Raw genomic sequence first — 13,514 nt, 5'->3', positions numbered from 1 at the left:
AGCTCAATAGGAGCTCCCTCAAATCACACAAATCACTTTCAAAATAAAACACATTCATCTCCCAAACCACAAATAACCCACAAAAGACAAAAACTACAACCGTCAGCTCCATCCAGTCTGTCCCTCCGCCTGATGCAGACGTCCACTAACACACAAAAGCAGCACCGACCCCCCCTCATGTCCACAGCAGCTGAAATGACTGAAGACTAATAGAAAAGCAGCATTTCTGATGTCCAGACGCTCCGACAGCTCCACTGTGAGAGCCCTGAATCCTGCAGGCAAACCTCTCAGCGCTGCTTCTACATTCTGGTCCTCTTCCTCCGCAACTACATCCAAACCCGTATCACCCCCCCCCACCCCACTGCATGCTGGTAAAAAAAACACCTCCTCGGTCCTCCATGCAGCCCAGAAGCCCAATCGCCAAATCCAAGCATGACAACAAAAAAACAGGATTTCATGAAAAAAAAAAGTCAAAGTCAAATCCAACAAGTTAGTATAACTTTACATTTGTCCGAACTCCCTCCCTACTCCCGAACTACTAAAAAAACTATATAGCACTATCTAGTACCCTGGATTTTAAAACAATGCTCACTGTTTTTTTTTTTTTGAACGATAAACATGATGTCACTGATTCCACAAAATGAAAACCTAATCAATACAAGAATGTTACGACAGATATCTATGAATCCACTTTGATGATGAAAACATTGATGGTTTTTTTTTAAATACATTTAAAACCTTTTTTTTAACAAAAATTGTTTAAACGCAATGCATTGTGGTCTGCAATTGCCCAATCTAGTGAGCATCAGTCTACTCTGGTGTTTCTCAGAGAATGCTGGGAAATTTCTAGGGCACGAGATTTTGGACTCAGATTTGGACAGCACTACACAATCGCAAACAAACTATGTAAAGTAGCGAAGGTATTCGGACTTTGTGTTAAATGACCATATTTTCCGCACTATACGGCACACTTCATTTTTTTTTTTTTTTTAATGACGTTGCGCCTTGTAATCCAGAGTGCTTTATAGATGGATTAATTCTGATTGAGGTTATTGATGTCAAAGCAAGTTTGAGAGGTACAGAACGCTGGCAGAATTCTGGGTGGGTGTTAGCGCGAACACGCTAATGCAAACAAAAAAAGCTAGCATGGCTAACGTGTACCTGCGTCGGACTGTGGTTTTTTTATGTGTTACAAACAAAGTTGGAGTTAGTTTAGTCACAGTAACATTTGTTTTAATGGTATTAGCCACTTTTTTGTGTTACTAGCAAGGCTGGTAGTTACATGTACTGTATATAAGCTAACATGGATAACATGTAGCGGTGTTGGACTGTGTTTTTACATGTTACAAACAAAGTTGGGAGTTAATTTAGTCACAGTAAATTTTACTCCAGTAAAAAATGTTTTGTATCTGTCACTTTTTTACGTGTTACCTATGAGGTTTGGACTTACAGATATGTAAAAATGCTAACATGGCTAATGTGTAGCGGTGTGGGACTGTTTTTTTTTTTTTTTAATTGGGAGTTAGCTTAGTCACAGTAAAATTTGTTTTAGCGGTGTCAACCACTTTTTTGTGTTGCCAACAAGGCTGGAAATTACAGGTATGTAAATATGCTAACGCGCTAATGTGTAGCGGTGTCGGACTGTGTGTTTTTTTTTTTGTTTTTTTACATGCTACAAAGAAAGTTGGGGGTTAGTTTAGTTAGTAAAATTTGTTTGAGCGGTATCAGCCACTTTTTATGTGTTGCAAACAAGGTTAGTTGTTACTGGTAATGTGAATAGGCTAATGCGGCTAATGCGGCTAACGTGTAGCGTGTTACAAATGAGTTCTAGAGTTACTGACTGGAGGTGCGTCCTATAGTGCTGAAAATATGATAGCTTAAATTTGGAACACTGACTGTTATTGGAGAAAATGTTAAAATAAGAGAACAGATTGTGACAGATTTTATTTGCTTAACAAAAAGGGTCATTTTTTTAAAAATACATATAACAACAAGAGCAACATATTTTCTAAGAACAGTAATTTCCTTTCAGTGAAATTACCTGTTAAAAGAGTCTCACATTAGCAGATAAATAAAATAATACTTTCAAGATTCAGATATTTTTGCAGAGAAGTCGTCAAACTTTTTTGGGATTGCAGTAAAGTTTTGAAGACTTTAAAGAAAGTTTTATTTTGTCTCACACTGAGTGAAATCAAGTCAGCAGAAATCAACCCCCATTTCTCTAAGGGCCCCCCTCCCCCAACTACTACAACACAAAGGCTTCTCAGTTTATAACAAACCACCTGATGAACTAAACCACAGTTCCTTCTCATTTTCAAACAAATAACTTTTTGGGGTTTTTCTTTTGTTCAAAGATGCCCCACCCCCCACCCAGATGCATGTCCTTTCTGCTCGTCCCAGCTGTCGGGAAAACAGCAGAGTAAGTGCTTTTTTTTTGTCATGATTTGGAAACTCTCTGAATAAAAGGAGCAGAGAGAACGACGGCGAGCGGATCAAACACAACACGCTTCAACAGAAAATGTTACATGTCAGGAAATACTGCAGAGCAATGCTGTGGAGAAACCATCATCACTCCAAGCGAAAAACACACCGACCCTTAACTCGCGATCAGCAAAAACTAAGTCGGGACAACAATATAGAAGTATTAAATAAATTAATTCCATTTAAAAACAAACACAGTGACATATCCAAAATTCATATTTACAACCAAAGAAACAGAAACAGTCTTGATCTTTAGGGGAAACTATTGGAATGCATTTCAGTTTAAGTTCCTTTGAACTCTCCTCTGCGCTTCGTTAAGTCGCATGTGACAGATCCAGGTATGCATTTCCCGGAAATGCAGCAATATTTCAAATTTTCCTGAAATTGTTGCAATATTCCTGTATTCTTTGGAGATGATGGAATTTTTCTGCATTCCCCGGAAATGCTGCAATATTTCTGCGATGCTGGGAAATGCTGCAATATATTGGATTTCTTGGAAATGCAGCAAAATTTCTGCATTCTTTGGAAATGCTGCAGTATTCCTGCATTCCTCAAGAATGCAAGAATTTTTATGCATTCCCTGGAAATGCTGCAATATTTCTGCGTTCTTTGGAAATAAAGAAACATTTCTGCATTCTTTCAAAATGCTGCAATATTTAAATTTTCCTGCAAATGCTGCAATATTCCTGCATTCCTCAAAAATGCAACAATTTTTCTGCATTCCGTAGAAATGCTGCAACATTTTTGCATTCCCCCAAACCTGTGCAATAGTTTTGCGTTCTGGGAGATGGTGCAAAAATGTCTGCATTTTCAAGAAATACAGGAATATTTGCACCATTCCCCAAAAATGCTGCAATATTTCTGCATCCACAGCTGATATGTACTTTGAGAAATCCAGATTTGACATCATTTTGGGTCTGATATGTGATATTTTCTGCCTTTGGCAGCAAAGCAAAGAAAGCTCAGGTACAACCAACACGTGACTTCCAGTTACAGAAGCAGAGCTTCTCATGATAGGTGGGGGTGCATGTGCGAGGAGGAGGAGCATGGTGTGACGAAGATGCAGTGAAGCAGCCTGCATGTTTTCAGCTTTTATTTCAAATCTAAGCAAGAGCATTTGCCTCATTTCTGCTCAGATTCTGTCACTACACTGAATAAAAATGATTAATTGAAAAATAAAATGAAATAAAAATAATATAAATGTAGAAAACAAGTGTTTGGGGCATTTATCAAACGTCTGTCTGAAATGTTCTTTTCTGTTCGACAGAAATGAGACAAATATTCTCGTGAAGTTTCTTGCTTTCACACCACAGCGGCTCCAGTTCACAGCGTTTGGCAAACACAAAGGAAAAGTCACAGTTAAACTTTCTAAAAGAAAGCAGGGTTGAGGGTTCAATTCCCACCCTGCAGAGGTTCTGTACAAACTCAGGCAAAAGTCTGCAAATGAAAAAGTGGGTTTGTGATGGCGCCAAAGCTCTCCTGGGAGGGTTAGAGCTGAGGACAGAGCTTGTCAGGGTCCCAGTCCTGAGTCACGCTTACACCCCTCCCACACCCGCACCTCGGTGAACTGCCTGGCTCGCAGATGAAGAAAACAGTCTCATCGTTTAGGTCACAGACGTTCTGATGCACAAATCTAATTTTCTGAAGCGACATGAATGCAAAACAGTTTGAAGGACTCGGAGAGTCACTGAAGAACCGTAGAGGCAGAACAGGAGACATTTTCTATTTGGTTAAAATGGTTTGATCTTAATAGAGCAATACATTTTTGCAAAAATTCTTCAGATTTCAGTTGGATTTTCTGAAAACAGTTCCTAGAAAGGTTTCCTGTTCGTCACTATTTGTCTTTAATCTGGACACATATACTTGTTTTTCGTGTGTTTTGTAGCACTGCACTCTTCTCAGCTTTAATGTAAACAAGTCAGGATCAAGCGAACCATGAGTCAGCAGTTTGTAGGGGAATGTGACAGTGCAGCTTTGTCTGCAGATGCATAGGAGTCAAGAAGGAAGTCTTGCACTACAACACAAGCCAGCAAACAACACGTAAGGGACCACAACAGCTGCAGTCATAGTAAAAGTCCTGGTCGTTGGCACTGGGGAGGGAGTGTGGTGGTGAGGGAAAAGAAAAACTTTGAGTCCTAGAGCCCGGAGGACGTTCTGCACACTGAAGTCCTCAGAAAGCCACACGACTCTGAAAGAGGGGATCGACTCGAGAGCAACGCCCCCTGCTGGCTCGCACTCTCACGGTTGTGGAGGGGTGGAGGGCGGAGTCTGCAGGAGAGGAGGTGCACAGTGTTCAGCAGAACGCTTCTTCGTTTCAACAGCCTAGCTAATGTGTTGGCACAGGCGGGTCACGAGGCGCATCACAGTTATTGACATTTTTTAACGCTTTTTTTTTTTAACCCCTCGTGTGTCTTTACACGGGTCAGAAACAAGAACAGCAGGAACGTTGTTATTCTGTACCAGGAGACACACCTTAATACATAAATAATACGCTCAGGTTATTTCTGCAGCAATCTCTGGTTCTAATGAAATGCAGAAACTATAAATCTTAAGAGTTGAATTTCTACTCAAATAAACTTATAGCACTGATATGAGACACTATTTCAATGTTTGTTCCAACACTTATATTGTAGAATTTTAGTGTCTTCCATCAGTGGAATAAATTAATTCGAGAAGAAATTACGACACATTTTATCTAAGACGTATAGTTTCTTCAAAGTGGTTTGTGCATACACTGCAGCCAATTATATTATATGTAGAATATATTCTTCTTATTTTGTATGTACATCTCTGAAAGCCCACAGAGCTCCTCTGAAGAATTCCTACAGTTACCATCAGCTAAAGGCAAATACTGGCGTTTTGTATAAAAAAAAATCAACTTTAAATATATTTGACTAAAATACTTTTTGCTTTTTAAATATGTGGTTAGCCTTTTTCAGATTAAAGGGAGCACATAGGAATGGTTCAGTGAGTTTGAATGCAGCTCTGTCGGGAAATCTTTAAGGAAAAGTCCCGTTTGAGGAATGATTTAAGGGAGAAATAAATGTCATGCTCCTTTCTATTTTCCATGGACTGATTTTTTTTTTTGGGGGTCCAAACTGGGGGTGGGATCTGCTCGGCTGGTTTGCACTGAAGGTTTAGCTGGTTTGGTGAATAACTCGGTGAATAGGTAGTCTCAAATATGCATAAACATCCTCTGACCTCGGCAGACTGCCTCCTGCTGGGGGGCGGGGTCTGAATTCCGAGGCTGCAATGGTTCACCTGAAGGCTACTTGGGGGAGGGGGCAGCCTCTGAATTTAGACACAGTGCTCAAACAACGTAAACTCACTGGGTTCCCTCTTCAACATGATGACCCAACTTTATCAGACATCACCCCCCCACCCCTCCCCATCCTTGGACAAAGCCGTGTTGCTACGATTGAATTGGTTGCCTCGTGGGTGTCTGTAGGCATGGCCCTGCGTCCCTGCCTGTGGTCCCTGCCTGGGGGTTGGGGGGGGTGGATGAGGGTGAGTACTGGGGTGGGGGCTAAGATGTGTTTGGGAGTTAAATCGAGCGCAAAGATCAGGGCTGCTCGTGTGGACCTCAAACTTTTTTAGGGGGGGGTGCCAGCTTGATGATCTCATCTTCAGAGGGCTGGCGGATGATGTCTGTTGGAAGAGAAAGAGACACATAGTGAGAACTACACCCAGGAGAGTCCTGCATCAATGTGTTCTATAAATACTACTTGATTGATCAGCGAGCAAAACTGTTTCAGTCCCAGCCATTGACTGTACATAGAGAACTGGACTGAGTAACCCCACCCCCCTCATGTTTCATACAGGAAGTACCAGCTGGTTCCAAGAAGTAAGACTAAACCACTACAACTCTTTTTATTCAAATTCTCCACCATGAATCGCCACCTTAACGTGGTGGAGGGATCTGAGAGCTCGAGTGATCGCAGGAGCTATGCTGTTTGCGGCTTTTGTTCCTGTCTGGCTCGTCCCAAGGTGACGAGCCAGACAAAACGTGGTTCAGAAAAGCCATTGTTAGCTATAGAGATTAAGACTCCATTACATTGCCCAAATTAGGGACACTGCCCAGTCAGCAAGGCCAAGTGGGGCCCAAATAGTTTAAAGGTGGGCAAAAACTGTTGGTCCTGAATGGGTGTGTCCGCAGTTTCAACGGTGGCCTCATCTATGTGGGCCCACATTGGCTTAGGTGGACACACATCGGGCTAGCTCACTATGCTTTTCAGCTGCCCAGTGGACAGCGTAGTGAGCTTTGTTGCCCAGAGTCCAGCAGCGCAAGCGAGCTTCACCGCCCAGGGGCCGGCAGAGCTAGCAGGGTCGCCACCCAGGCTGCTGGTCCATGGATGGTGAAGGCAATATGGCGACACACAGGTGGGTCCACCATGAAAACTGCAGATAAACCCATTTGGGGCCCACATTTTCTCCTTACTTCTAAACTATTTGGAGCCTCGCCCTGGAGCAGGGTATGCAGTTGGGGCTCCCAGGTGAGCGCATGCTGGCCGAGACTCGTCCCACGGGCCCTGGTTGGGTCTAGCCCGACTAAACAACGTGAGATCAATTTCCCATGGGCCCACCTGCAGGAGAGCTCAAAAGGGGCAGGTGAAATGCATTTTGGGTGGCAGTTAAAGGCAGGTGCCTTGGAGGCCCAAACCCTGTTCATGAGTCTTGGTGTTTATGACATGCCCCACTGGGCGGAGGCACAGGGGAAGACCCAGGATAGGGTGAAAAGACTATGCCTCATAGATGGCCTTGGAAAGTGCCTTGAGGGTGTCCCCAGAGGCAGGAGGGAGTGGCCAAGGAAAGGAAAGCCTGGGCATCTTAGACTTCTGCCACAGTGACCCGGTCCCAGATGAGTGTAAGGAGATCATTAAAATTCTAAACTGAGCAATCAGATGCCTCAATAACAGTAAGTGGCGTCATGTCAAATGTTCAAAGCGTTTTACAGATTTTGTGTAGCCTGCTTTTAAGTGGTAGGGGTTTAAACTTAACAATAACGTCACTCCTGATTGGTGAGAGTGGTTGTCATTGAAACCATAGGCCAAATATAAAATCTTCCCCTGTCCCTCTGGCTCCTCCCTACCCCTCCAAATGAAGGGGCATTTGAAGGGAAAGGGGTGTCCGAAATAGTTTTTTTAAGGGTAGAGCGAAGGGACTTTGAATTCTGGTAGGGCGAGCTGCAGAGGAGAAGCACTTTTACATTTAAATGTAAGTAATGACTTTTTGTTTTAGCATTGCATTTTAAAGTTATAAAACTGAAGTTATGTCATTCCAAGCGCTGGCTGCTCCACGCTAACGCAGCTGACCGGCGACTATTGATGACATCATCGAGTGGAAGTAACGTCTGAATTCAAAGACACCATTTTTCCATATCTTTTCGTTTCGAGGACTAAATGTAGGGGTAAGGAGAAGCCATAGGGGTAGAGGAAGAATTCAGATTTGGTCAATAACCCAGACTAACTCGGACCAATAATTACTTATGTCATCTGGTTCACACACGGCTTATCGCAAAAAAATGTCTCCCAGTTTGTCTTGTTCTCTTTTATAGTCAATGGTAACAACAGAGTGAAAACAGAGACTTTTAAATCACATAAACAAAACATTATTCCCAACAGACCAAAGAAAACATTCCTTTGATCTACTAAATGAGCTCACTTCAAAGGTGATGCTGTTGCAACAAACCCCCAAGTATAAGCCTTTGATGTTCTGTGATGATCTTGGGGGTTTTCTTTTTTACTTTTTTGGCAGTTTTTCTTCAGGAAAACAGTCTTATTTTTCTGTCAACTAAACTTCAACATTGCAGTTGAAGCACTATTTTCTGTTTTGCAATGCAAAACACATGAGTGAACTAAATAAGAGGCCCACGGCTCTAGAAACAGGTTGCTAACAACAAGCAATCACAACACTAGAACTACTAAAAGTTATGAAGAGACTGTCATAAAAATAATAGAAGCTACAACAAACTAAACCCTTATCAAGTGGTTCAGTCTTTTTAGTAATTTTCTTAAGGAGTAATGAGGAAAAAGAACAGAAAAGAGATCAAAGGTAGATTTAGTATATCAGCTAAGACATTGATTGGCAAGAAGACAGTTTAACACAGCTTTCTAAAGATTACAACAACCGGGCAGACACTCCTCTCTTCCTCTAACATTTTAATTAAAGCCATTAGGTTCAGTTACGACACCACTAACAAGACGAGAAAAGACAAACTGATAAAACAACAAAGTTAGCAAACATAGCAAAGTTAGCAGGCACCAATTCTGCCTCTCCCTTAGAGCAGGGGTCCTAAAACTACGACTTTTCTGTTAGCCAACAAACAGACCCCAGCCCCATATCAGAGAAGAAATGTGGCCCTCACAAGAAAAAGTTTGGGGACCCCTGCCTTAGACTATGGTCATATATGCCAAAATGTACCGAGCGGTGACATAAATGCCAGTTTTTAAGCAAAATCGTCCGGTGGCAGACGGTGGCGTTGGGAGGGAATCTTTCACACCATGTGGCATCAGCCGAGGTTTTAAGAAAAACTTCAAATCAATCAGCGACTGTTTATCATCGGTCAATGGCTGCTTGGGCACATTTGGAGGTTGTGGGGAGGCAGTCCGGTCACAGGCGGGGTGGCAGGAAGGAAGAAGTGTGAAAATTGACTGATGGGAGGGTCTCCAAGGTCCCAAAATTGTCTGATTGGCCAATTTCAGGCTGCCACCCCCCTGCCACTGTGCTGCCATCCCACTACCACTGTCAGGTTGTTAGACATTGTATCAACAAAATCTGTTGACATGGGACAGTGGGCAACCTGGCAATCCAGGACACCCCTGGGCCACCATTCCCTCTATTGTTTCATGTGTCAGCAAGCTCCCTGAGCTCACCGAGGACTACTGCAGGCTCTTTTGGAAAATAACTAATTTGACTTTGATCCCTTCTTCCAATCTCTATCAGATTATTGTAAGTTCAAATGTATTAAAACACAAGTTAATAAATCAGAAATATTGTTTCAGTTATAAATATTTTAAAGTTGCCTCAAGCAAACAATGTGATACTGAGCCGATCTCATTTTCTTAATCTAATAAAACTGTATTTCTTTTTGTTTTACTGACTGGATCCTGTGCCACATCATACTGGTGTTTTCAAGACACCCTGAAAAGACAAGAATTCCAGCTTACTAAATGGATATTTCAATAAGTTTCATGTTTTGTATTCAGTCAGGTAACCTACCATGAAGAAAAAAAAACTTTATCAAACAAAATCAAAATAATTAGAGATTTCTCACATAATTAATGAATTAATGATCATTCATGAATGGTCCCTTAAATTTGTCTGATATTTCAAATGTTTTACAGCTTCATCAAAAGGCAGTTTCTAAAGTTTTAACCGCAGTTTTAAGTTCACTTCGATTACCTTTTGATCTATTGTAAATTTACCTTTGAGTTGTGGGCGGAATCATTGGTGTGAAGCAACCCTGCCCCCCTTCCCCTCCCCGTTGCTAAGAGCTTGCAACAGGGAGCTTCTGCCCCCGCCCAACGCATTTTTTATGTCACAAATAAGCTCTTCTCTTATGACATTATTTCATCTGCTACCAATTAACAATTATATAAATAAAAAATACTTATAAATATATATATTTTTTGTCCAGCATTATAAAAAAGCCACAAGAACATATTAAAAACCCCATTTTCATCAGAGAGGGTCTTGTTCATTTTACAGATTTATGCTCAGTTTTGGTCAGAAGGGGGCAGACTCTGACCAGGCCCTCCTCACAGCTGGTGAGTGCTGGAATTTCATGCAAGTGAGAACCACATAAAGCTCCCCACCTTTGTATTTCTTGGCAGATGGGATGCGCGTGAGCTTGGTGTCGATTTCGTCGTCCTCGGAGATCTTGAGCACAGTGGTGCGGTACTCGATCACCCGGGTCAGCAGGTCCGGCCGCCGAGAGATCTCAAAGATGTGCTCGATGTACGAGAGATTATCTGCAGGAAAGATAAACAGCTGAAGGTCACCTGGGACAGCAAAGCGTCGGATGAGAGGGTGGCTCACCTTGAGCCAGCTTGTCGTTCTTCTCCAGGTAGCTGAACCACTCCTTGGAGGAGGTGATGTTGTTGCTTTGCTCCTCCGGGATGTCCTCCTTGCAGGCTGACTTGAGTTGCTCCAAGTCCTCGTTGGTTATGTTTTCAGAGAGGTCGCTGAGCAGAGAGCTGTACTCCGCCATGGTCTGAAGAGAAGAGAATAAAGGACTTACAAACCAAACCGTAGCTTCTCCTTAATGTTATGTGAAGAGAGGGGAAGTGGCAGTGTCTATGCTGCATGAAGTACAAATGAAAGAACCAGGTGTACAAGTTTACTGATGTTTTCAGCCATGAAAGAGCAAGCAGCTTTTGAAAGATTTGAAGGTTTTTTATTCCTCATAAATGCATCTCAGTCAGTCAACCAGCTTTATCTACAAAGAAAACCTTTTGTTTTCTCTGTCACCCTTTGGTGGCTGGACTCAAACTTCAGCCTTCAATGACATTTTTGGACAAAAGTAAGCAGTAACCTCATGATTCCTAAAGTCCCGTGAAACCACTTCAAGCATTGAAGCACCGATCCCTTTCCCTTAGCTCCCTTAGATGCTAAATTGTGGTAAGTTGGAAGCAGAAGAGGTTGATTGCATACTTGCATCAATAGGTGTTAAGGCACAGGAACAGTAGACAATCCAACTACTGTCTAAAAATTGAGAAGTTTTCTAACTGTTTTTGAAAGAAAAAAAATCATTTTTAAGAAGGCTGATTTAACCACAACCTCCTTTCATCACATCATAAGCCCCGCCCCAGCCTGTGATTCAACAAGGAAATAGATTGTTGGGCTGAAACGCTGAAACAGCTGGGTTGGACGGGTCTATATACCCTTCCTCTGTAAAACAACATATTTTGCATCAATGTAAGCTAGTCAAAGCGGTTCCTGCCCCCCATCCCTGGCATCTGTGCAGCTGGCAGCGGCTCGATGCAGTGCATGATGGGGGCTGGCAGGCACCGCCGTCTGCTGCTGATCAGTCAGTCACAGATAAACCCTGCGAGTAGAGCGCCAGCGGAGCTCAGAGCTGGGAGGGCTGACCTACATAAGCCTGGCTGCTGTCTGTTCCAACAACTGGAGGGCCTTCTCTGCAGAGAGCCGTGGAGGTTGTGGGAACGCTGAGACGCTCCTTCTGTAGAGCCTTCAGCACCAGGATCGTCTTTAGTCTCTTAGTTTTTGATTTGGTCATAACAGGTTTCTGGAGCTTAGAGATGATGACAGCACAGACAGACTTCTGCAAAAACGACTTCAAATCTTTTAACTGTGATCAACTTCTTCAACCAATATATATATTATGGAAGTTCTTTCACTTTTATATAGGTCTTTTAATCCTAATTTTCTTTACCTCTCATGTTGGACAGAGTTCGTCTGGACACACAAGGTATATATTTAGATAAACCCCTTTTGTATGTGAAGCTGACCTGTATTATAAAGAACTATTGTCCATTCACCAGCCACTTTATTAGGCACACCTGTCCAACTACTCGTTAATGCAAGTTTCTAATCAGCCAATCATATGAACTCAATGCATTTAGACCATATAGAGGGAGCTTCTTCCTCGAGTTCCAAACAGGAAGTGGTCCCAGAAACTCAAAATCCCATAAACCTCTATTAAAAGATAAACAGCTTTTCCTCAGTCATTCTGTTTGTTAGAATAACCATTCTTGCTCGGATATCTCTTTTAAACATGTTCTTGCTAAACTTATATATTTTTTCATGATATATTCTCTTTATTGCAAGTTATTCAAGATGTAAACTGGCCAATCAGATGCCTTAACAAGAGCATGTGGTGCTCACTGGCCCCCACCTAAAACGATCGACAGATTTTCCTGATTTTAAGTGGAAGGGGAGAGGCCTTCCAACAAATGACTTGGGCCGATCACTGCTTACTAACGTCATCTGGTCCCAAATTAGCTAAATCCGTACCCAGGAAAAATGGCAACTGAATGGACTTCATTTTGTTGGAACCCAAGGTAAGGCATTTTTTATTGATGACATAACAGCCTTGCTTTGTGCATCTCTATTTATGTCAACGGTCTTGACACAAAGGGTGTATATTTAGATAAACCCCTTTTGGACTTGAAACTGATATTATTAAAAAGTATTGTACATTCACCGGCCCCTTTATTAGGCACACCTGTTCAACTGCTCGTTAAAGCAAATTCTTAATCAGCCAATCACATGGCAGCATGTAGACATGGTCAAGACGATCTGCTGCAGTGTAAACCCAGCATCAGAATGGGGGGAAAAGGTGATTGAAGTGACTAGAACAGGAGTGTCCAAAGTCAGTCCTCGAGGGCCGGTGTCCTACGTGTTTTCAACCAACCTGCCATTGAAGCTCTTTATTGACCAAAAACACCTGATCTAAGTAATCAGCAGCAGATAAGGCTGGATTTCTGGAAAACCAGCAGGAGGATGACCCTCGAGGACTGACTTTGGACACCCCTGGACTAGAACTATGAACATGGCATGGTTATTGGTGCCAGACGACTGGTCTTGAGTTTTTCAGAAACTGCTGATCTGCTAGGACCAAACTCTCTGAAGAATGTTTCCTTGTTGAATCTATGCCACCAAGGATTAAAGCAGAACTGAAGGCAAAAGGAGGTCCAATCTGGTACGAGTAAGGTGTACCTAAGAAAGTGGCCAGTGAACGTGTATGCCTTTTGGAGTAGATGGAAGAAGGAGGGGGTAGGGGAGGGTGGCAGGGTTACAAAATGACATGAAAAGTCAAACAAAGGGGGTGGGGATAGAAGAAGAAAGAACTCTGTTTTCCGGGACGGGAACTCTAATGTGGGACCTTCAGGTCAATGAGCACAAAAATTTTCTCACCTTTTGTTGAAAGTCTCCTTCAACTATGACTCTAGATGTTTGGATTTTAAATTGTGTCCATTTGGCCTTTCATACATGTCAAATATAAGCATAAAACTGCTCTTCTGGAACAAGAGGAAGGTTTGAGGGCGTCCAAAGTTCCTTTTCTCTTTGAA

At 42.4% G+C, this 13,514-nt stretch overlaps 1 protein-coding gene across 3 annotated transcripts in view; it reads right to left on the bottom strand.

Moving 5' to 3' along the window:
* Positions 1–975: 975 nt before the first annotated feature.
* Positions 976–13,514, bottom strand: part of LOC112156061 (astrocytic phosphoprotein PEA-15) — a 52,461-nt gene continuing 39,922 nt past the window's right edge. For all 3 annotated transcript variants that reach the window (XM_036216707.1, XM_024288205.2, XM_024288206.2), the window contains 3 exons: positions 10,519–10,693; positions 10,296–10,451; positions 976–6,129 (listed from right to left, as the gene is read on the bottom strand). In XM_036216707.1, the coding sequence (XP_036072600.1) occupies positions 6,065–6,129; positions 10,296–10,451; positions 10,519–10,690 (393 nt within the window). In that variant the 5' untranslated portion in view covers positions 10,691–10,693 and the 3' untranslated portion in view covers positions 976–6,064. The remainder of the gene's footprint in view (positions 6,130–10,295; positions 10,452–10,518; positions 10,694–13,514) is intronic.

This window comes from Oryzias melastigma, linkage group LG18, assembly GCF_002922805.2.
Source record: "Oryzias melastigma strain HK-1 linkage group LG18, ASM292280v2, whole genome shotgun sequence".
In the NCBI taxonomy this organism is placed as follows: domain Eukaryota; kingdom Metazoa; phylum Chordata; class Actinopteri; order Beloniformes; family Adrianichthyidae; genus Oryzias; species Oryzias melastigma.
Note: the sequence above shows the minus strand (reverse complement) of the source record. Positions and strands in the feature narration are given on the sequence as shown.